Here is a 24,967-nt window from a genome sequence, read left to right as displayed (position 1 = left end):
AACACCCTGTTAACAATGTTGTTTTGTTTGAAAACTTTGCTTAGTAAAACTGGCTAATAATGTTGTGTAACATCTTACTATTTTTAGCCTTAGATCACTAATTTGCATGATTACTTTCTCTTTTGATGTGAACCTTACATCAAGGATTCTTGCTTGTTTGTCAGCTAAGGCAACTCTGTGACGAAGTGACCTGGAAAACATAAGAAATATTAATGGACTATATTTACGTGTTGGGTTTACTAGTTAATTGTTACTGTCATAGGAAATTTCAAAGGGTACATTACCACTAAGCTAGTGTTGTTGCCTTGTTCCCTTGAGGTTCATGAACAATGGTTGTTGACATGGTGAGAAGCCTATGTACAAAGAACACATCAATGTAGAAAGCCTATGATTGCATGGCTAAATGTGATTGTATATTTAGGTAGGAAAATACTTTTGTGAGTAGTTACTTTCAGGGTAGTTATTCCAACGACTTTAAACTTTTCAGCCGAACTAGTTAGACAATCACAATCTTCTCTAGTAAGATCATTCCAAGCAGAAATGACCAAAGGTTGTTGAGTGCTGCATTGTGGTTTGTGCATAAGATGTCAGTTTTCCTTGATTCAGTGTTGATGCAAAAGGAATTAGCTTACGATAAGATTTTTAGTATACTTGGATATATTTGTATAGATACTTGGATATAACACTTTTTCCTTTTGATAGGAATGCATTTTAATATATTTGTATAGATACTTGGATATAACACTTTTTCAATTGAATAACATTTTGATGTAACACTTTAAGATAGGTAACACTTTTGGGGGTGGTGGAGGGTCGTGGGTGAGAGATTGAGGGGAGAAGGGTTTTCCGGTGGGTAAGGGTAGGAAAGGAGGATAGTTCAGTGCAATAGTACTAGTAGAGGGGAAGGTAGAAGAGAGAGAAAAAGGAAAATGAGTTTGTTTTTTTTTTAAAAAAAAATCAACCAACGAAATTATGACAAGTTTTTCGGTCAACCTGTGTATCAGGTTGCATCCGGTTTTGATCTTACTATAAGAATATTGTTATAAAGTTTGGAATAGTAAATAATTATCGAAAATTTTTCATTATTGTAGGTCAAGCGGTCGAACTTTGGATTATCATATACCTCTATCTAACTAAATATTATCAAATTAAAGATTTACATTATCCTAAATTAATGGAATATTTTTTCTAGTATTTGTATTCCCACCATATAAGATTAAATTAATATCTTATAGTTGAGATGACATATATGAGATCAAAGGCTTATTAATTGCTAATAGTGGTGATAATTAGTGGTCAACACTCATTAAAGACTCATTGATCATAATATAGATGGTAGTTTTACTCCTATTCTCTAACATGGGTAAGTATTTGTTTGTAGCATACTTCCACTAGATTGATGGTTGAACCATTTCATTAGAAGTAGGTCTTGAATTCAAGCACTTTGGACACTTCTTTTCCTCAATAACATTGTCAAATCTTGCATTATGCGCCTACATTTTTAAACATATTATTATATGTTATCTATAGTATCCTCAGATGTGTAAACAATCAACAAAATGTTTGCAAGCCCTTCGTTGGGCCCAACAAGAAGGATATACATATGTACGTATAAAAATCAAACTCCAATGTAGGGATGGTAGTGGGGCAGGGATGGGTCTAGGTTTGGCGGGGATAGGGCGGGGATGGAGACTAAAATCCTACACACAATGGCTACACTATATTGTGTCAGGTTACTGAAGTTTCAAGGGATCAGATCAAGCAGCCCCATGACCTAGCCAATCACTGTAGTAGGAACAAGATCTCTCGTTTAGTTCTCTAAATTTGTACTTTCTGCAAATGTCAAAAAACAAGAATGTCTAAAGAATCTCTTTTCTACTCATGAGACAATTTTCAAACAGCACCAACATTTGACTTTCGATTAATGTAAAGTTCTGATATTGCATTAATATGTCAATCATAATTGCATGTTCAGCAATGAGCACATAGACTTAGTTTCTGACCACAACAAGAGTGTTCTTAAAAAGTATAGCATTTGAAAAATTGTGCATCACAGCATTAGCAGTCAGGTGAACAGAGCCCTGTAGTCCGATGCCTCTTGACTCATCTCTTCGAGAGTTTTATCCTTCCTTTCCTTGTCCAAGTCCAGATTTTGAGCTAATTCCTTCTCCTTCAAATCTATCTGGTGCTACAAAACATGATGAAAGAGAAAGTGAACAAAGATACACTGGGAGATGAACTAGACTTACAAAAAAATCATACTAAGCCTACCGCATCATAGATCTCATCATTCTTCTCAAAGTCGCCAGTTTTCTGAGGAAGTATATGAATGTGGACATGGCTACAGTCTGTCCTGCCTGATTCCCATCCTGCGGCTTTATAATAAAGTTCAATAGTCAATTTGACAAATACAAACGGATGCCACACATATAGTAATTACGTCGAAAGCTTAGCTGATTGAGAAATCCTAAGAGACCATATCATAATTCATAATGATAAAGATAAAAGGCCATGATTTAATAATATAAATCTGAACCAATACTCTCGCATAGATGCACAAAAGATAGGAAACAGAAGATAATAGATCGAGTTTGCATGAAGCTAGTGCCATGTTGGAGTATGTACTTGGGTTGCAAGAGTTAGTGATGATGCTTTATGGTAGTCTTCCAGCTGCCTACCAACTTTTTGTGCTGTGAGCCATATATCACAAGTCTCATCAGCAGTGAGATCAGCAAATCGCTTTACTTCACGCCTCAGGCAGACGAGTACATGTATGAAAAAGTCAAGTAAACCAACCTATCCCCTACTGAATTTATAGAATCGATCACCGGTAAAGCAAAATAACAATGCATTAAAAGTAAAAATAAGAATATGAGCACTGTTATCTCATGCTGACACAAAACACCAGCAAGCCATACTTGGTTCAAAGTGCTCAAAACAGCCACAAACAGAAAGTACTCCAATTGTTACACCAAGCCCCAAGGTATGATATTCAGGAATAGTCACTGTAATCATTGCTTCTAAGTAAAACCATAAATCCATATAACAGCCAGCATTTAAAGTAAACCTGCATTAGGTTCACAGGGAATAACTCTCTGTCCTCCAGCAAACTACAAGGCAAAGTATGTGAAAGCCAAAGTAAATCCCCGGAAAGAATGTCAAAGAAGGTGCTTTGATAAATTACGTTACCATGCAGGATGTTTAAACTGAATACTAGCAAAATTTACAGTTCTCTTATTTTTGTGTTATGATATTAATGTAGAAGTATTATAGGATTGATCTGATTCTGAAATAGGACCTAATACTTGCATGAAGTTTGTAGCATACCACAAATGTTTAAGCATGAACTGATTTAAAGGATATGCCTAATTGTGATACAATATCTTCTAATAGAAAATATTACAGGAACATGACAATTAGAAGGAATGCAATGTCCACAAAAATCAGAGGATATGACCTGCAAAACAAAATAAAGGAAAGAGATCTCTTAGACACCGGCACCCAGAGAATGTCAGGTAGAATAAAAGAGTAAGGTCATAATAAAAGAGCATTCACACAATAAAACAAATTTAGCATACATGAGAACCAAGGTAACTTGAATTGACTGGCAATCTTGTATAAAGTTTTTAAAGCCAATGCTTAATGGGATAATCAAAGACAAAACCAGAAGAAACTAAATCCAGGTGAAAAGATACGGGTAAAAGCAGATAAAAAGTTACCTTTGCAGCATTTTTAGAACTTTTTCATAATAATATAGAACATATTTCACTTTTGCGAAGAGGGGATCATATTTTAGACCATTTGTATTACACTTTAGTATGCACATCTATCACTACTTTGTAGGAATATTTTTCTTTGTGAGATCTTCTTGACCAAAACAGAGCAGAATTCTTTTGACATTGATCATTTCCAAAAACAGATAAATTTACTTGAGAATTTCATAAAGCATATGAAATTAACCTGACCATGCCCACACTCAACTTGAGGAGAATGTGTAAGATTGCAATAAGTCATTAACCACAAAACGGATTTCAAACTTATTCCACACATTTCCCTAGATTTTATGCTCTCTATCTATACAGATATATTAAAAGGCGTGCGAAATAAAGCATATGTGCCACGTGGCACTTTCCTCAAATTTCTGACGGAAATGTTTTATGTCTGTGTACTTCTCACTTTAAAAAAAATGTGTAAGTGCAAGGTATCGAACACATGACCTTAGAAATGAAAACTAAGAGCTTAACCATCAATACACTATGACTTTGTTGTCTAATGTTTGATTTAAAATATGATGAAGTCTTGTAATAATTATAATTAACTAAAAAGACTTAAACAAGTATATACATCTCTAACACTCTTATTACGCTTACAAGAAAATATTGATGTCATATTCTCGTACCATGATTCCTTAAGGTATTGTTTTCAAACTCAAACCTTTCAATTTTTTTTACTTATCACGTTGTGATGTGAATTTTTCAATTTCTTAATGGACAAAAATTCGAAAAGTAGCAAAATAAATTATGAAATTTAAAAAATAATAACATATTTGTTTATTGTAGCTGACCCGAGGCATCGCCTGGGCAAAAAAAACTAATTGAAAAGTCTAAATACAAAATATGCGATAAAAGTTGCTGCCAGTAAATTGTTATGGTTCACGCAACATAAAAGATCCTATTAGCGTAACCAAATTAAGCAAGACAGTGACGGTTGCTCTAAGCCTCAAAGAATTAAGTCTGCTGCATTAGTCCATTCATAACATAATCATTATAATTAAGGCCTTTTAAGAGCTCAGCTTCAGAACACCTCTTCCATAAACAATCCACTATCATCAAGAAGAAGTTAGCTGCATATCATGTAGAAAAGCATCCCTTAGTTACAGTGCATATTTGGACACTACAACTCAATATTTGTCTGCCTAAGTGTAAATAACCAAATTAACAAAGCATACTTTGTGAACAGACAACTGGTGCTGAATCTTCTTTTTTTTCATTTTTGGGGGTTGAGGGAGGGATGCTTAGACAAAGAAACATTGACCAAGGAGAGAAGGTTTACCAGGAAGAAGGTGGCACAGATTCACCATGGCATAAGACAGATTGGTAGAGTAAAATACTTCTTCTGCATCAATTTTTAAGGCTCAAATGTAAAAGAGTCCAATTCCATCTGCACGTTCCATATGCTATTCATTAGGGGTTGTAGAATCACTAATCATATCCAAGGCCAAATACAACTACTGTCAAGAAAAGATACTATTGCCGAAAACTTGACAAATAAGAAGAAAACTCTGAAAACCACCTTGCAGGATCTAGTAACCATTGTGGAGAAAGCTTGGGGCCATCTTGATGATGCAAAGAGCCTGGTAATGGAAGAACACCTCATGCTCTGGAGATTGGAACTCCTGGTAATGGGAGTAAAAGTCTGTGCCAAAAGTATGCGCTCCAATTGCCTCATCTTTCCTTAAATCGTAACCTGAATTACATATAATGATCTAAAAAAGAAACCAAATCTCAAGAAATGATAAAAGATCTTACTACAAGGTACTCAAGAAAGGCTCATCTATTATCAAAAGTCAGTCAAAAAAAGTTTCAGCAGAAACTTTCATTTATTGAATAAACACGAGCAAGAATGGAGCAATGTAGAATAGCGATAAATTAGGACCTAACGATCTACAAAAAATTTTGTTTTCCTAGAGATTATCACAAAATGGTGGTGGAGCATTTTAAGAAGGTCTTTACGAACGGTGTTAAAAGAAAATTCTTGGAAAAAGCTACAAGAGTGGAAAGGGATGATTCTTTCTAAGTCAGGAAGGGAAATTCTGATAAAGGCTATAGCCAAATCTATCCCTACCTAAGTAATGAGTGTCTTTAAGTTTCCATCCTCGTTTTGTGATGAACTACCGTCTGTATTAGCTCAGGTTTGGTGGGTCGATGGGTAGGATATGTTCAGCTAAAAGAACTCAACTAATCCAGTTGGGCAAGAAAATCGGACCAATTAAGTTGATTAACTGGTTCAGTTTTCTTCCCCAACCGGATCAATTAATCTTCCTGGCGCCAAACTCACAGCATACGCCTGATCTAATACATATATATATGTATACTTACGAAACTGCTATTGTTATATACATATATATACATATATGAAACTGTTATACATATATATGTATATATATATACATATATATGTATATATATATATATACATATATATACATATATATATATATATATATATATATACTATATACATATACATATATACTATACATATAATAGTATATATATATATATATATATATATATATATATATATATATATATATATACTTATGAAATTGCTATTGTAATATCGATCTCATTTCGACTTCTATATAAGCTCTTTAAACGAAGCAGCTATAAGTTAGCACAATTCTCACACATGAATATACAAGTCAAAATGATATATATAAACATATATAATAATAATAACTTTGAAAATGTACTACAAATTAAGTTGGAACTAAAACTAAAACATCAATTGTACCTAGATAGCTAGCTAGTAACATAATGAGAGTAAATAAACGCAAAGCCGCTCCATCTTCACATACAAACATCGGTAAGGTAGTGTGCTACCAAATCCCGAACCTCGTTGATCTCGGTAATGGTGAAAGAACCCTCTCTTGGTTTGTCATCGAGGAATACCTTATAAAGCAAACATAAGTAAACACATATAAGAACATTTTAAGTATAAGGATGACTTCGGTTGACTCTAAGGAAATTGAGCAAATAATGCGGGAAATTAAGGAAATTGAGCTTAAAAAGCCAAAGGCCCGAAATGACATTTATTTACCCAAAATGTGTGAGTGGACTTTAATTGACTCTAATAGTTATATATGTCATTATTAGAACTATTCATGACCTAACATGTGCCAAATGTGGGAACTAGAGGAAATTGAACTTAAAATGCCAAAATCAACCCAAAATGACATTCATCTACCCAAAATGGGTTTTAAAGCATGAGAGTGAACTTTAATTGACTCTAATAGTTAGATATGTACTTATTAGAACTATAAATGACCTAACATGAGGCTGAATGCGGGAAATTAAGGAAATAGAGTTTGATAAGCCGAAATCGGCTGAAATCGACATTCACTTACCCAAAATGGCTTCCAAAACATGTGAGGGGAGTTTAGTTGACTATGTATAAATGACCTAACACGAGGCTGCATGTGGGAAGTTAAGGAAATTAAGCTTAAAAGGCCAATATAGGCCCTAAATGACATTCATTTACCCAAAATGACTTTCAAAGCATGTGGGTGGACTTTCGTTGACTCTGATACTTATATACGTACTTATTAGAACTATACATGAACATGAGGCTAAATGTGGGAAATAAGGATATTGAGCTTAAAAGGCTAAAATCGGCCTATAATAACCCAATCGCGCTAATTGAGTTCCAAACTAGTTTATGGAACTTCTTTACCCCCTAATAGTTAGGAGACATGTTTTCATTAGTCTATGAAACCTAACATGTGACTAAAAGCAGGATATTAATGAAGAATCTATAACTACTTATTAGTGATGTATATACCTTCTCAAGATCCCCGACTTCCTTGCAACTTGAGGTTATATCGAGCATGAACCTCAACACATAGTAGCCACACTCGGTTCCCCCCGGTTGTTGCGCACACTAATTAGAGAATTACATAAAAGATCATGTAAGAAACAAATATGTTTGTCTTTTGCTAAAAGAAAAAAAAAATAGCTTAACTAATATGTATTACCTTCATTGCTTTCCACCGAGGAAGTTTTCCCGTCCTCTTCAATTTCTTCAATGCACTGCAGTTCAGTTATTTACATATGGGATTACATATGGGACTGGGAAGTAAGTGGACGAAGGATGAAATTAATAGATAATGTGTTGTGTTATTAAGCATTTTAAAAAACAAAGATACCTATTTAAGCATGATTTGAGGAGTAAGGGTCGAGGTGGATTTTGAGCAGAAGAATCAAACTGATATACTGTGTTGTTTGGATGACAAATCACAAGGAGTGACCAATGGAGACTACAATCCCAAAGGAAGTTAGGATGCCATGATGTGAGTACTTTCATCGTATATGATTAAGTGATAATAATAAATACAAGGTTAAGAAGTATACTTTTCAAAATAGGGAGCGAGTATGAACTTCTTTTTTGCACGACGAGATTCTTCGACACCTTTCCAAATATACTCCTTAACCTCAGCTGCGTTAACCAAACAATTGGCAGCTTGGATCAAACTTGGACATAACCACCCATATTGCTCTGGTATGCAATCGCGTCCGCAAAGGTCAACTTGGAGTAATCTTCAAAGCATAACCAAGTAGGCAACATAAACATAATATTGTATATTGCAATAAAATTTTATATATTTCATAAATACAAATGTTTTACCTCATGAAAACTTGAATTAAGGAAACATTCAACATCTCTCCGCAAAGGAACTCCTTGATATCAACTTTAGAAACCCATGTCGATGTATCCTTAACGTAGTTGAATTGCGTGGAGCCCAAATTCACCTCCATTGGTTTATCATCCGGCATATCACATGCATTTACATATAGCCATAAGCATGCCTTAGTGAGATACTTGAGCATTGATTTCTCGATCCAAGTATCTTTAGATGTGTTTTCTTGCAGACTTGAACCTTTTGAGGCTTGCACTCCTTCACCCGAAATGGCCTTCTTTGGCCGGCTTGATGAAATAGACTTTGCCTTTTGTTGAGGAGGCAAGTCCGCCCGGTTTGCCTTGGGCTTTTTTATTCTCTCCAAAACCTAATAATACATGTATATTTATATAGTAAATAATAGGTAAAAAATATTTAACTTAGGTTAGTTAATAGGTAAGAAACAAATCAATATGAATACGGATTTTAATTCCTTGAATTTACCTCATCTGAAAATCTCACCCACGCAGATGGCCACAACACATAACCACCACGAGCGTCGGTCAAGACATGTATATCGTATGTTGGTTTAGGCATTGGAACAGCGAAATCTTCGTAACCAGGCGTGATGGTGTCTACACTAACCCCGTAGTGCTCACTGTCCACATACTCGTGATGGATTGTCGCCCGGTCACACTGTGGTTGTGCGTGGCCTTCAGCTACCACAATCAAACCTTCACCTTCCACATCTAGTAAAAGGTGGCAAGGTGTTTCTTCCTACACAAAAGTCAATGAAAATGAGGTTAGCAACATGCCATTAAAGAATATAATCTATTTTGTTTTAAAAATAATTAGAAGGATATTAGTTACCTCTAACTCAAGTATAGATGATGTCGACTTTTGTGTGTTAGATTTGCTAGCTTTGTCCTGCAAAGGACGATCCAGTTTAGGTTGACGTATCTCCTGCAAACCAAACTGTGAGAGGATGGCATTGAAGCTTTCCGTGACTTTCTCTGTGACTTTCTCCGTGATTTCCTCCGTAAGATTCTCTCGTACAGCTTGTGTAATAGCTTCCAAATCATGTGGTAAGGAAAACTTCGATTGTGATTGTGTACCCACGGAGCACTCTTTACCATAGACTTTTGTCACGCTGAGACGAAGACCACCAACACCCCTCAAACGTCCATTGTGGTCCTTTCCCAAGGTCTCGTATATGGCATCCTTGTTGCCTTTAGGAGTGAAATCGCCGATAACCTCTTTTTGCTTGAGCCCCATCTATGGAGAAATCAACAATAAAGTGAGAAAAAAAAATCAACCCGAAGATAAATGGGGACAGCGACAGCAGCTACTCGCTGCCTGCTGTGGCAGCTGCTGCCATAGCCGCTGCAGCTTCCACACTCGCTACCGGAAGGGGTTTCACAAGTGGTAAGGGGGAGCTACTTAAAAGCGACAAATGTACTTACAATGGCATTGGCTATTTTCAAGGTCTGCGGATCTGAAATGGTCATTTTATTGTTCTCATCACGCCCATGCATAGAGCACCACCAATCAGAGACACGGTCAACTTTGACTGATGCAGCCTTGGAGCTAGAAGATGGCGTTATTGATGAGTCAATAGTTGGGTAAAAATCCTCATTAATCCATTTCTCTCTCGCCCTCTCATAAGTCAAGGAACCCATATGATGGTAATGCTTCCTCTGTCTTGAACTTTGGGAATGTTTCTCACGCTTAGCCTATAAAATCACACGAGTAATAAGAAAAAACATTAAACTATTAAAAGTGAATATGCAAAGTCGAATATAGCTTAAAGCACAATACTTACCACAACCTCCGGCGTAGTATTATGGGCAACAAATGCCTCCCAGTCTTCTGGTTTTATATGGGACCATATCTGATAAGGCAAGGACTCTGGTTCTGGTATCTCTTTCTCCCCCCCTTCCTTTTCTTTTTCATGTTCGGGCTCTTTTTCCGTTTCTCCCACATTTCCATCATTCTCATCATCTTGCTTTGCTTTTTCAGTTTTCCTCTTCTTTGTAGTCCTATTTCGTCGTTTTGTGATCCACCCACTCACTAGTTTGCTTTTGAAAGTTCTAAATCTTTCAGCCACCGCGGAAAGAAACAACGCCTTTTTATTCTCATCAGGAGTAATGTGGAATAGAAACTAGACAGAAACAATTAGTTAGTTTCCATATAAATACATACGACTGAACATGATGCTAAAAGCGGGAAATTAAGGAAATTGAGCTTAACAGGCCAAAATCGGCTCAAAATGACATCCATTTACTCAAAATGGGTTTAAAATCATGTGAGTGGACTTTAGTTGACTCAAATAGTAATATAATTACATATTAGAACTATACATAACCTAACATGAGGCTAAATGCGGGTAATTAAGTAAATTGAGCCTAAAAAGTCAAAATCTGCGCAAAATGACATTTATTTATCCAAAATGAGTTCAAAGCATGTGAATAGGCTTTAGTTGACTCTTAAACTTATATATGTACTTATAAAAACTATACATGACCTAACATGAGGCTAAATGCAAGAAATTCAGCAAATTGAGCTTGGAAAGCCAAAATCAGCTTAAAATGACATTCATTTACCCAAAAATGGGTTTTAAAGCATGTGATTGGACTTTACTTGTCTTTGATACTTATATATGTACTTATTAGAACTATATATGACCTAACATGTGGCTAAATACGTGAAATTAAGAAAATTAAGCTAAGCTTACACACGTATCTTCCCATAATGCTTTCTTCATTCCCTCGGGCACATCCTTCCATTTGGTTAAAATGTTGAGTTTGCGCATACAAAGCCCAATATGTTGCCCATACTTTGCACGCCATTTACCACAAGGTTGACCCATATCATCATACTCGAGGGTCATAGGGGTTGTGACTCTCAATCCCTTGACCGGACCCCTTCCTTTTCGCTTCTTTGTTGCAACCTTGCTTGTAATTTTGGTGGTAGTCTGAACTTCTTTCCTCGGATTTGTGTGTAGCACACTTGAGGATATCGTGGGATAATCTTCCCTAGCATTGTTGTCAATGAGGGGAGCAATCTCTGTTGGGTGCTCGAACTTGCTACACATGCGCACTACCTCGTCAAGCGCCAAATCTTCCGGATCACCTTTATCCTCCTTCTCTACTTCGTACTCATCATCATCATCATCGTCATCATCATCGTCATCATCATCATCATCATCATACTCATCATCGGTTTCCTCCTCCAAGACCACATCATCTCGGGCCATGTTTGAAGAGTACCTGAAATTTCAAACACGGATTAGAAAAGGCATAAAATCAAAGAAACAGAAGGAACTTCTAACCTTGTTTTACTTATATTTAGCTTGAAAATATATGAACTTAAGCTTGTTTCAATGTGAGCAAGTTTCTTGTTCTTGCTACGTAATACCTAAAGACAAAAACTATAGCGTGCTTCGAATCGAGCAAATCCCCCCCCCCCCCGCCACTTGCTGCCTGCACAGCCCCCTGCTGCACAGCCGGTGCTGCAGTCCCCCCCCCTGATGCGACAGTCCCCCCTGTTGCCTGCAACCTGCAAGCCCCCTCCTGCTGCACAGTCCCCCCCCCCTTGCTGCACAGCCCCCCCCCCCTTGCACACCCCCTGCCAGCATCCTCTCCCTTGCACAGCACCCCTGCCACCCCCTTCTCTGTTATTCTTGAATGTTTAAAGCACCCCCCACGGCCTGCATGCCCCCCTAACATCCCCCTATATGCATTCTTTACTTACTAGAACTATACATACCTTAACATGTGGCCAAATGCATGAAATTACGAAAATTAAGCCTAAAAAGCCAAAATTGGCACAAAATGACATTTAGTTACACAAAATGGGTTTCAAAGCATGTGAGGGGACTTTAGTTGACTCTAATACTCATATATGTACTTATCAGAACTATAAATGACCTAACATAAGGTTGATGCGGGAAATAAAGGAAACTGAGCTTAAAAGGGTCAAATCGGCCCAATACATTCATCTACTCAAAATGGGTTTCAAAGCATGTAAGTGAAATTTTATTGACTCTAATACTTATATATATACTTATTAGAACTATGAATGACCTAACATAAGGCTGAATGAGGGAAATTAAAGATATTGAGCTTAAAAGGCCACAATCGACCCAATTTGACATTCATAGACCCAAAATGGGTTTCAAAAAATGTAATGCTTTGTTTGGGAATTGGAATTTCATTTCAAATTTTGGAATTGGGTTAATTTATGTGTTTGAATAATATTAAAAATTTCATTTCAAATTCTAGAATTAGGTTAATTTTTGTGTTTTAATAATATTAAAATTTGGAATTGGATTTGGCTCAAATCCATACCTTCTAACTATAAGCCCAAAAAATAGAGTTTCAAATCCACTCATCAAACATGGAATTTGAAATGCATAAAGCCTTAAAGTCATTCCCCAACCCTTACAAGAACAAGTAATTGACATTTTGCCCCTCTCTCCCGCTCTCCTCCTCCTCACCTTGCAACTATGGCAACCACCTTAGAGCTCTTTTTTTTTTTTTCTTCAGCCTGCGAATCAAACATCAACTAACAGATTTTGAAGAAAAATCAAAGTATACGAAATGAATTCATGGTATTTTTGAGCAAGAAAGAGAAAATTTTCAAGTTGAACTTAATATGTTCAGCTCTGTTGTTGCTGTTGACTGTTGATAATTTTTTCCATGATATTCACAAGTTAGGGTTTAGTATTTTAGTTTTCCCAAATATTTTTTGGTGATGTTTTTATGTCAAACTATTGACTATTGCTATGTTTGTATTCTGTAATCAATTAAATAATACTACTACGGCCCGTTTGGTTAGTGGTTATAAATAGTGGTAATGGTAATGAAATTTAGTGTAAATTTGTAAAGATTTTCACATGTCCATAACCATGGGAATGAAACTTTATCACAAAACATGGGTTTTCCTTTATAAATTTTCATTACCACCTAATACCACCTTTCCAAGTGGTAATGGATAGTAATGAGATTTTAGGAAGAAAATGGATATCTTGTGATTAAGTAGCATTACCATTGGTAATGACATTGGATTTCTAGTACAAATTTACACTATAATGCATTACCATTCCCACCATTTATAACCTCTTACCAAACGGGCCGCTAGTACTTTTTTAGTTGCACCATTTGGTTTTGTGCCACTATTAATCAACCAACTACGTTAAACTATCTCACATTATTATACAAGAAAAAACATAGTTAAGTGGGGTCTTGTTAGATTCATCTCAATACAAGGGACCAAATATCAAATTTTTGTAATTTTCACTTACACTCAACCCAATAAGAGATATTAACGTTCAAAGAATCGTCTGGCAAATGTGAAAAAGCAAAGGGTGCAACTAAAAGAATACACAAGTAGTATCAAATAGTTGAAATCAATCTTGCCAAATATCATGATGAATTTGAAAGTCATGTATATATGAAAGATGTTTGGGCAATTATATATTAGTTTCTAATTTCCAAATGTAAATTATTTAGATAATTGGTATAGATTATAAGTAAATTCAAATACAAACCTACAATGTTCAACATAAATCATCTATAAAGTTTTGACATGTTTAGAAGGGAGTTTTGAGAGGAAAAACAATTTTTAGTGGCTCTTACTTTAGAGTATCATATAGCGGAATTCTACAGTGAATATCGATATTAAGAAATATAGACCATTAAACTTCTTTGTGAAATCATAGTCGTAGGAAATCAAAGTTTCATTGTAGGAACTTCTTTGGGAAACATAGCTTAAATCTTAAACCAACCAAATTTTCGGAAATCAAAGTGTATAATGATTGATAGAAAACAAAGGAAGAGAAATAAGTTGAGCTTATTATACCTTCCTGTAGAAGAATTGAAATTGCAGGAACTTGAACTTTAGTTGTCAACACTAACGCATGGTGGCCCGAGCAGCAAACAGAGGAAGAGAAAGAAGAAAGCAACACGCAGCAGCACAAGACAAGTAGCCGGCGAAGGTATTTAGTGACTAGGATCCCGTCGGGCTGCCAAAAGTTGACCCAACTCGAACTCTTAACCACGGGACTAAAGTTGTATTTTGTGTTATCGTTTTGAAGTACACTATTAATAAATGAAAATTTTACTTATGTGGGGAATAGCCCATACAATAACTAGTTTTTATATTCCCTCTGTCCCAATTTAGTTGCTACATTTGCTTTTTCACAGTTTACGAGATGCAACTTCAAACACCAATATCTTGAGTTACATATATGAAAAAAATTATAAAAATTAATATTTAGAAAATACAAATTGGGACGAATCAAACAAGATCCAACATGACTATGTTTTTAATTATGTATATGGAGTAAAACATAGTCAAAGTTATGACGTGAATAATGCCTACGGTCAAAATGTAGCAACTAAATTGGGACGAATGGTGTTGTAGCCTAAAAAATAAACGGCTCTGGTACTGACACGTGGCCTCATCTGAGCCCTACATGTGGCATATATGCAGGGGAATAAAAGTACAAAAGGGCCTGAAGGTGACAGGCCTAAAAGTACGTTTCTCTGAAAACGTACTAAAAAGACCTTCTTCTGGCCCCAAAAACTGTACTTAGGCCCAGTAAGTCTATTACACCTTTATATGAAAGTGAGTGTACTGACCAGTTAACAGCTGCCACGTGTCCCAAAACTTTGATTAGCCAATCAGATGCTCCCAAATTAGGGTGACATCAAGGCACAGCAGTCATTTCAAACAGTATAAATAGTCCTTGATTTCAGGGTGAAAGGTACGTTTTTCAGAGCATAGTACTGTTACTCTGTCATAAATTCTTCTCTCTCTCTCTCTACTTTCTCTCTCTAAAAGTTCCTTTACATCCCTGACATTCTGACTTAAGCTCGGAGGGGGAAATACCACCCAAACCTCCAGGGTGGGTCCCTTTTGTGCAGGTTGCTGGTCAGGAGTTTGCTTCGGGATTTGACCAATCATTGTTGCACAAGTCTCCAGTTCTAAGAACCCATCTTTGGGAGTTGTGATATAAATTGCTAGTTTTACACTACATAACATTTGGCGCCGTCTGTGGGGAGACGCAACAATGACGGACTGTCACTCTTCGAATGTGGCAGGAACAGAAGTTTTAGAGTTCAGGTGGATGATACCGTTGATGACGAGAGGCCACCTCGAGGCAGGGATCAGGGCCATGCTGCCGTTCACCTCGAGGGTAGGACTGTAACTCCAGTCATCCAAGAAAATCTTGACCGTCCAGTGACTGCTGGTCATTTGGAAAATGTGTTAAATGACTTCCAGGCCAGGATGGCCGCTGTTATGGAAGAGCAGATTAAGAACAACATGCTATTTTTTCAGATGAGTCCGAGAGAAGAGGCAGCTGCGCCACTTAAGGGCGATCCCAAGAGGGTCGTCCAGGACCTAGTCGGCCACCTCGGCCAGAATTGACTAAGCCGCCTTCCAAAGGAAAGCAGCCGGCAGTCAGTGATTCTAGGAGGAAGATGGACTGGAAGCTGGTGGTCCGTCCAGCAGATAATATCCCTCCTACTGGTCACATGATGGAGACTGATGCTCGGGAGTACTTGGAGGCAAGAGGGCGGCAGCGCAGCAGCGTTCAGCCTCTGGCTCCACGCCATATATGAAGGATCCGTCCTTAAGGCTCCCGTCCAGACAGTGGTGCGAAGCCGTGGTCCATCGGCTTTCCAGCCCAGGCAAGAGAAGACAGTTCTGCAGCCTATGGTGTACAGGCGTCAAGCCTTAGCTAACACCTCATCTAATCCGGTTTTGAAAGAGTACCGTCAGGAGCACATACCCATTGAGGGGCAGGTGGCGGCACTCCAGATCAATTGGCCCACTCCTTTCTCGGTCAGGATCATGGAGTCCCCTCCTTTCCCAAAGGTTAAGCTCCCTACCATTGATCCTTTTGACGGAACTACTGATCCGGACGATCACCTATCAGCTTACAAGCATCAGATGTATGTCCAAGGGGTGGACGATGCTACTTGGTGTAAGAATTTCCCAGCTACTTTGAAAGGAGTAGCGCAAAAATGGTTCAACAACTTACCCTAATTCAGTGAATAATTTTACTGAACTTAGTATTGTTCCAGTCATTTGTGGCTAATCGGCAAGAACAGAAAACAAGCATGCACCTAGGTAAGTCATCCAAGGTCCTAAGGAAGCCTTGAGAGGTTATGTGAAGAGGTTTAATCTGGAGGCGTTGCAGATCCAAGATTTGAATGCGGGTGTGGCGTTTGACGCCTTCATCAGAACAGAATTTTAAGTTTGATTTGGTGAAGAAGAAAATCACTACTCTGACGGAAGCACTGAGGGAGGCTGAAGCATTCATTCATGCCACAGAGGTCTGTGCTGAGGCAAAACAGCCAGAAGTGAAGAAAGTGGAAGAGGCTGTTGCCAAAAAAGAATCCGCCCAAGAAGGCTGAGACTTGGGCCATGACTACTATGACCACTTCGTCCAAGAGAAGTAGGCGGTCGAGCCGGCGGCCTCTGTTGAACCAATAGAGTTCAACAAAGATCAATATTCCATTTTGATGGAAATAAAAGATCAGCATGAGCTAAAGGCGCCGGCCGAGATGAAGACGCCTTATCGTAACAGGGACAAGAGCAAGTATTGTCACTTTCACAAAGATTGTGGACATGAAACCAATGAATGCAAGCATTTGAAGCGAGCACTAGAAGAGTTGGCTCGAAAAGGAAAGATGAACAATTACCTACCCTCGTCAGGAAGGAAGTTTCAGAAAAGGGATAACCGTCAAGGAAGAAAAATGGACGGAGATAGCACGGATGATGATGTAGTGATGGTCATCTCAGGAGGATTTGCAGCTGGAGGTCCGACAAATCGCGGCCACAAAAACTATTTGAGGGAACTCAGCCAGGTTATGCTCACCAACCAGGCCGAGTCTGATCCTTTTCCAAAAATAGTGGTCAGCGAGTTGGACCGGGGGAATATTAGGACGCCTCATGATGACCCGCTGGTTGTGGAAATGAAGATTGCCAATCTAAGGGTTAGGCGAATTTTGATTGATACTGGAGCAACTGATCATCAGTGCTGATTGTTTGTCTCGTTTAAAGTTTGACAAAAACGATTTGATGCCGGTAAATCATCCTATAATTGGTTTTGGCGGCGGGGTCATACACCCTATGGGACTGTCACCTTGCCGGCAGAGTTGGAGAAAAAGATGCGGCCAGGACGCTTTTTGTGAAATTTTTGGTAGTACGAGACTTGACAGCTTATAATGTCATTCTCGGGCGACCTACCTTAAATCACATCAAGGCCGTCATTGTGACCCATTTAATGCTGATGAAGTTTGAGTGCGATGGTGGGAAGATTGGATCTCTTTATGGAGACCAGCAAGCTGCCAGAGAATGCTATCTCACCACACTCAAACCATCATCTTGGAAGGAAAAAGCAGAGTGTCCAAGGGCACAAGGAGATGATTCGGCCAAAAAAGTTAAAGGCCAGATTAGTGAGCTTAAGGAGGAAATTGAGAAGGTTCAGGAGTCGCCTTTTCCTGAAAGCACTCCGTCCATGCTTTTGCCTAGCAAGAAGAGAAAGTGTTTGGCTATTAAGGAAGAAAAACATTCATCTGAGATAATGGCTATAATGAGTCTGGGACTAGAACGTCCAGAACCTGTGGAAAGTCCAGTAGAGATCTGCTTGAATCCAGAGCGTCCGGAAAGGACATTGAAAATTGGATCAGTTTTGAGGTCAGAAATCCAGGACGCCTTGGTTGCGTTGCTGCGAGAATTTGAAGATGTGTTTGCCTATGCTGTAGAGGAGATGCCTGGGATAGACCCTGAGGTGGCTGTCCATAAGCTCAACATTGAGCCGGGGCAAAAGCCTATTCGGCAGAAGAAGAGGCATCTGGGGCCGGCCAGAAATAAGGCCGTTGACGAAGAAGTTCAAAATTGCTCAAATCTAAATTCATCCGGGAAACATACTACCCAGATTGGGTAGCAAATGTTGTGATGGTTCCAAAGCCGAATGGCACTTGGAGGATGTGCGTTGATTATACAGATTTGAACAAGGCTGTCCTAAGGACAGCTTCCCGTTGCCAAAAATAGATCGTCTGGTTGATTCTACGGCCGGCCATGCCCTACTGAGCTTTATGGATGCCTACTCTGGCTTCCATCAGATTCCTATGTGGCCGGATGATCAAGATAAGACTTCTTTCATTACTGAGAAAGGGCTGTATGGATGGCTCAGGATGCCTTTCGGCCTAAGAAACGCTCCGGCTACATTTCAGAGGCTCATTAATACAGTATTTCAGCCGCAGCTCGGCCGAAATATGGAAGCTTATATAGACGACATGATCGTCAAGAGTAAAGAGGAGAAAGATCATCTGGACGATCTGAGGGAAACCTTCCTCACCTTGAGAAAATTCAAGTTGAAGCTTAATCCGCAAAAATGTGTGTTCGGCGTAGTTGCTGGGAAATTTCTGGGATTTTTGGTTGATCAGAGAGGGATTGAGGCAAATCCCGACAAAATTCAGGCTATTATGAATATGTCTTCGCCGTCCAAAGTCAAAGAAGTTCAGAGGTTGACGGGCTGTTTGGCTGCTCTTGGACGGTTTCTCTCAAAATCAGGGGACAAATGTCACCATTTCTTTGCTACCATCAAGAAAAATGCCAAGTTTGAATGGTCAGATGAAGCTGAAGTAGCCCTTCAGCAAGTAAAAGATCATCTTCGGCAGCTGCCTAGGCTGATCAGTCCGGCCGAAGGAGAGAGGTTGTATGTGTATCTGGCTGTATCACCCTTCGCGGTAAGTGCAGTCCTTGGCTGAAAGAGACTCGGTGCAAATACCCGTCTATTTTGTGAGCCATGTGCTTAAAGATGCTGAGAACAGATATTCGTCCATCGAAAATTCGGCCTGGCTTTGCTGATGGCAGCCGGAAGTTAAGCCTTACTTCTTGCCATAGCATTCTTGTATATACAGATCAGCCGCTTAGGCAAGTGTTGCATAAGATGGATGCCTCTGGCCGAATGTTAAAATGGGCTGTTGAGCTGAATATGTTTGATTTAACATTTGAGCCTAGAAAGGCAATCAAGGGCCAGCTTTGGCTGATTTCATCGTAGAGCTTACACGGCCTACGATAGAAAGCGTCCAAGATCCAGCAGCAGGAAGGCGTCATTGGACCCTTATGGTGGACGGATCCTCAACTGCCAACGGATGTGGGGCAGGAATCATTTTTCAATCTCCAGAAGGGGATAAGTTTGAATATGCTATGAAATTCAAGTTCCAGGCGTCCAATAATGAGCAGAGTATGAAGCTCTCTTAGCCGGCATAAAAATGTGTAAAGCGGCTGGGGCCTGGAAATTGAGGCTAAGACCGACTCTCTGCTGGTTGTCAGTCAGGTCAATGGTGATTTGAATGCAAGGACGTCCATGAGCAAGTATATGAATTTGGTCAAGGACGAGATCAAGTCTTTAAAGAGGTTCGTCCTAGATCAGGTGCCCAGATCAGAAAACCATCAAGCTGATGCCCTCTCTAAACTGGCCAGCTCGGCGAAGGTGACGTTCCTAGAACAGTCTTTTGGGAGGTGAAGGCGGCCAAGAGCATTGAGGCCGGAGAAGTCTGTTTCTCAGCCGAGATGATGAGTGGATGAGTCCATCATTGAGTTCAAGAAGACGGCCGTCTGCCTCTTGATCCCATTAAGGCCAAGTATGTGAGAGCTAGGGACAAGTGGTTTGAGTTGTGGAATGAGACCTTATACAAAAATCCTATAATCGGCCTCTTCTCAATGCATCAGCCGAAAGGAAGGTCTGGACGTTTTGAAGGAGTTGCAGAGGGAGCTTGTGCTTCTCACATTGGAGGAAGAGCTTTGGCGAAAGGGCTCTCAGGACGGGCTACTTTTGGCCTCCTTAAAAGAAGATGCACTCCTCTATGCCAAGAATGTGATAGTTGCCAAAAGCATGGTAATATCCATCAAAAGCCGTCCAATTCTGACGCCCATTTCTTTCTTCTTCCCTTTGCTAAATGGGGGATGGACATTCTTGGGCCTTTTCCTATTGCTGTGGCCAGAAGAAATTTGTAATAGTAGCTGTAGACTACTTTACAAAATGGGTTGAAGCTGAAGCATTAAGGGGCATCACCACCAATGATGTCAAAGGGTTCATCTGGAAGAACTTGATTACAAGGTTTGGCATGCCCCAGTCCATCGTCTTTGATAATGGGCCGCAATTTGAAACGCCCAAGCTTCGTCAATGGTTGGCCGATCAAGGAGTTAAGGCTCACTTTGCAGCAGTAGCTCATCCACAGGCTAATGGGCAAGTAGAGGCCTTTAACAAGATCCTTTCGGCCGGAATAAAAAAGAAGTTAGACAATGCAAAGGGGCTTTGGGTAGAAGAATTGCAGCTGGTCTTATGGTCAATTAGGACGACGGCCAAGAATTCCACAGGAGAGACTCCTTTCATGATGGTTTATGGTCTGAGGCTGTCCTTCCTATTGAAGTTGAGGAACCCACCTTAAGAGTAATGATGTACTCAGAAGATGCTAACTGGGCAGCTCTTAGGACGGCTTTGGACTTAGTTCCTGAAGTCAGGGGCAATGCTCTGCTGAGGATGCAACTATATAAGTTAAGAATGGCTAGAGACTTCAACAAAAGAGTTGCTAGACGTCCACTAAAGATGGGAGATCTCGTCCTCAGAAAGATGGAAGCGGTCGGCCGAGCCAAAGAGTTAGGCAAGCTTACTCCTAACTGGGAAGGACCCTATAAGATAATCGAAGTCGTTCAGAATGGTACCTTTCGTCTCGAAGGATTGGACGGACGTCCTATTCCTAGGACGTGGAATTCTGACACTTTGAAGAAATACTTTGTTTAGAGCACCCAGCTAAATTGTAATCTTTTCCTAATGCATTACAATGAAAAAGTAGAATGTAGACATGTACCTTGACTATCCGTCAAGCAAACTTCATATAATACAATTCTACTTCTCTATGACTTTGTTTTAATTGTTTGCTTAAGTTACATACTAACGTCAAAAGCTAACTAATTTTCCAAAGCAAAAAGACAATGCACCTTTCATTGGGAGTTCGGCTGAACATGTTATCATTCTTAAACGGATAAAACATGTCAGATTTGGCCGATTGTTTTCTTAAAGAGTTAAACATCTCCTGAACAAGGTCGGCTGGAAATAAGACGCCTTAGTAAAGGTATCTTACTGTCCGTCCAAAAGCCACAAAACTTCGAAATAAACAACCTTAGTAAAGGAACAAGTTATTTTATGATTTCACAAAGATGGACGAGGTTTTCCGAAGAATCAGTTCGTCCAACTATCATTCAGACGAGTTGCTCTCCAAAGAGGCAGCCCGTCAGAATATTAGCCTGGACGAGTTGCTTCTGGCATAAAACGCTCGTCCTAGTTGTTTAAAAATTATCTTCTTAACTCCTTCTTGAACAGGGAAAAGTTATAAAAACTCTTCGTCCAAGAAGGGGGGCATATAGGGACATAATTTATAAAATGACTAAGTCTTTGTCCAAAGACGAACCCAGGGTCTGGCCGAGCAAACTTTTATACTTAAAATCCAAAAAGTAAAAGCAAGTCTTTGCTTGAGCATCTGGTTATGAACGTCCAGAAAAGAGCTACTGAGTCAGATCAGAATGATTGACGAGATTTTTATACTTGGCTTTAATGATAGTACTAGAAGAAATCGGCCAAAAGAGTTGATTAGACCAGCCAAATATTAAGACGAATTACTTTTATACTTGAACATTGATGAATGTTGTAAGTATAATCGGCCAAAATGTTATGACGAACTACTTTTGTACTTGGTATAATCATGGAATTGTAAGACAATGCGTCCAAAACAGTAAAGCATAGAACAACAGAGATTGAAAAAGTTAGCTTCCCATAAATATAAAAAGATGATTACAACCTAAATTCATCTAAGTACAAAAGGAGAAAAAGTTACAAGTGGCTCACAGCCAAGATACAACAAAAGAACTAGGCGGCAGGAGGATCGTTGTCCTCTTCGTCCTGGGCCTCTGCATTGTCCTCTCCCTCTTCATCCTCAGAGGATTCTTCAAAGACGGGAGGTTCTGCTTTAGTTATGGTGGCCTTATGCAAGGCTTCTTGGAATTCCAGCCGACGAGCATATCTGGGGATATCCTCCTCCTCGGCCATCATCTAAAAGCCTTCACCGCCCATTCTTTTGAGGTATCTATGATGGTGTTCATAGCCTCTTTGGCGCCGGCAATTGTCTCTGCAACCTCAGTTCGAAGGGCTTGGTTTTTGACCTTCAGGACGAGGTTTTCCTTGAAGAAATCGGCAGCCATAGTCATGGCTGAATTCCTCTCGTCCGTCAGAACACGTTCCAACGAAGCCCGTTCGTCTATCATCTCCGTCAACCGAAGAGATAGACTTTGATCTGAGATCTCAGCTCAGCCGACCTTTTTTCCAAAGCAACTTTGGTTTGCTGGTGCAACACCTCTTGCTCGGAAATGACGAACTGAGCATGGTCGGCGGCCGCAGTTACGTCATGGACGAGCTTTTTATTCTCTTTTCTGAGCTCCTTCGCCCAGTCTTCTGTTATCATGCTGCGAGCAAAAAGCTGAAAACATAAAAGGATAGGGCATGTCAGGACGGATAATAAAAAGTAAATGAAGACCAAGTAAAAAGCATAAGCGTCCGAAGAGGAAAGAATGTACCTCGGCAGCAAGCTGAGACATGTAACCTACATGCCCAGACGATGCTCCCCTTAACCCCTTGATATAAGTTTCGGGAAAGCACTTGAACAGCTCCGTCTTGAGCTTCTCACGATCAGACGACGACATCTTTCCAAAGGCTGGAGAAGATTCATCGTCAGAGAGGCTAGGGGAGCCGACAACAGCAGGACCCTTCCCTTTATCTGAAAGGTTAGACTCGTCAGTACACCTGATGGGAATAACCACGGTCTGTTTGTTGGACGGACTCATCGGACGCCCGCCAACCCGTAGTGTTCTAACTACGTTGGAATAGTAGGACTCACCAGAAGAACGGGAAGCCGTCCTATAAGCGGCCGGCATCTGGCCTACCAGTTGGGCCACTGGCCCAGAAAAGGCGGATCCGTCCACAGCCGCGTCCGGCTTGAAGATTGTTCAGCGTCGTCCAGAATGACAACCTCGTCAGGTTGCGAAGAATCGGGTTGCTCAGCCGGACCAGTATAGGCCACCAGGGCTCGAGAGTCAACTTCAGCTGGCTCCTCTTTGGCTCCTCCTTGGCCGGAAGGTCGATCACGACCTTGGGAACCGGCCGAGTGGTCTTCTTCCTCTTAGCAGTAAAACCCTTTGCCTTTTTTGAGGGAGGGGCTTCACTGGTGCCTGCTGGCCGTTTCTTTGCAGCGGCTTTCTCGGCCAGAGCTTTTGAAGTTGGGGCATTTTTCTGAAAAAAAAGAAAAGATTGAAATGCTCGTCAAGATATCAATCAGGACGAATTGATCCTCAAATAAGCAACTCGTCCAACACTATTCTAGACGGACTGCCCCTCGAAGAGGCAAACCGTCAAGATATCAACCAGGACGGGTTGCTGTTCAGATGAGTAACTCGTCCTATGCTACACCAGACGGACTGTCCTCCTAAGAGGCAAGCCGTCAAGAATTCAACCTAGCCGAGTTGCTTCTTGGGAAGTTAGCTCGTCCTGTGTTTCTCTGGACGAATTCCCCATGGGTAGACAAGTCGTCCAGGCACCATCTTGACGGGTTACCCTCCAAAGTAGCAGACCGGCCGGCTCAAAAAAAAAAAAAAAAAAAAAAAAAAAAAAAAATATAATACATATACAAAGCTACCAAGGTGTCGGCCCTCTTTTCGGCACCTGACTTGCTGTACTCCTTCCATAGAGTGCCGCAAATCTGGATGAGCTCATATCTCCTATCCAAGACTTCCTGAGCTTGCTCCTGGCTGAATCTGAAAGAGAGAAAACAAATGTTGGACGAATGATAATTAAGTCTAGAAATTTGTACTTGGAAGATTCTCAGTTGATATACCTCTGTCCTCGTCCTGCCTGCCAAGCGGCAGCGACCAGGAAGTTGTCATGGTAAAACATTTCCTTAAAAGGAATCCAATTGGACGGACCTTTGAAAGAAACATCTTCCATAGTATACTCCGAAACCCGGAAGTACTCCACCATCTCTTCGGCAGAGTTACTCTCCAGTTCCAAGTATGAGGCCATCCGTCCAGTATTTGTGGTTGTCCGGCTAAAATACCGAAGACGGTTTGCCACCGCTTTACTGGGCGCCTGGACAAAGAGGAACTCGCCCTTCCATGAGTGCATCTTGGAAGTCTTATCCCAAGACGTCAAGAATCCTTGACGGTTGCACACGCTCAGCCAGCTTCCTTCAATGGTCCTAGGGACCTTGGCGACGTAGTGAATATGGGTGAAAGCGGCCAGAGAAGGGTCCTTTCCCTTTAAATTGCAGACGGCCAGAAAGGTAAGAATGTTTTGCCAAGAGTTAGGGGCAAGCTGGTTATGTCCTATGCCGTAATACTGAAGAAGTTGGCTGATGAAAGGGTGAAGGGGAAAGCGCAGGCCGGCATCTAATGCCAGCCGATAAACTGCAAAATGGCCTGGAGGAGCACTGAAAATAGTGT

The 24,967-nt window shown here is 40.0% G+C and overlaps 2 protein-coding genes across 18 annotated transcripts; both read right to left on the bottom strand.

Moving 5' to 3' along the window:
* Positions 1–1,915: 1,915 nt before the first annotated feature.
* LOC104902681 (uncharacterized) lies at positions 1,916–14,472 on the bottom strand. 17 transcript variants are annotated; one of them, XR_007270057.2, is made up of 17 exons: positions 14,261–14,471; positions 11,133–11,667; positions 10,221–10,559; positions 9,862–10,131; positions 9,269–9,673; positions 8,903–9,175; positions 8,407–8,786; positions 8,133–8,318; positions 7,928–8,038; positions 7,757–7,811; positions 7,564–7,662; positions 6,517–6,674; positions 5,293–5,466; positions 5,053–5,160; positions 2,626–3,457; positions 2,272–2,375; positions 1,916–2,188 (listed from the first exon to the last, which is right to left on the bottom strand). XR_007270057.2 is itself a non-coding variant. In XM_019251683.3 (12 exons), the coding sequence occupies exons 2-12, from the start codon at positions 11,652–11,654 to the stop codon at positions 6,573–6,575; spliced, it is 2,742 nt and encodes a 913-aa protein (XP_019107228.1). In that variant the 5' UTR covers positions 11,655–11,667; positions 14,261–14,471; the 3' UTR covers positions 6,419–6,572. The 17 variants fall into 17 exon arrangements, 1 of the variants encoding a protein (XP_019107228.1); XR_007270064.2 differs by having other exon boundaries at positions 1,916–2,182; XR_007270059.2 differs by having other exon boundaries at positions 3,068–3,457.
* An 8,274-nt stretch (positions 14,473–22,746) lies between these two features.
* LOC130590044 (uncharacterized) lies at positions 22,747–23,454 on the bottom strand. Its single transcript, XM_057391920.1, has 2 exons — positions 23,051–23,454; positions 22,747–22,953 (listed from the first exon to the last, which is right to left on the bottom strand). Exons 1-2 carry the CDS (start codon positions 23,405–23,407, stop codon positions 22,747–22,749), a joined length of 564 nt encoding a protein of 187 aa, XP_057247903.1. The 5' UTR covers positions 23,408–23,454.
* Positions 23,455–24,967: the final 1,513 nt, after the last annotated feature.

Source organism: Beta vulgaris, chromosome 9 (genome assembly GCF_026745355.1).
Source record: "Beta vulgaris subsp. vulgaris cultivar EL10 chromosome 9, EL10.2, whole genome shotgun sequence".
NCBI lineage: Eukaryota > Viridiplantae > Streptophyta > Magnoliopsida > Caryophyllales > Amaranthaceae > Beta > Beta vulgaris.
Note: the sequence above shows the minus strand (reverse complement) of the source record. Positions and strands in the feature narration are given on the sequence as shown.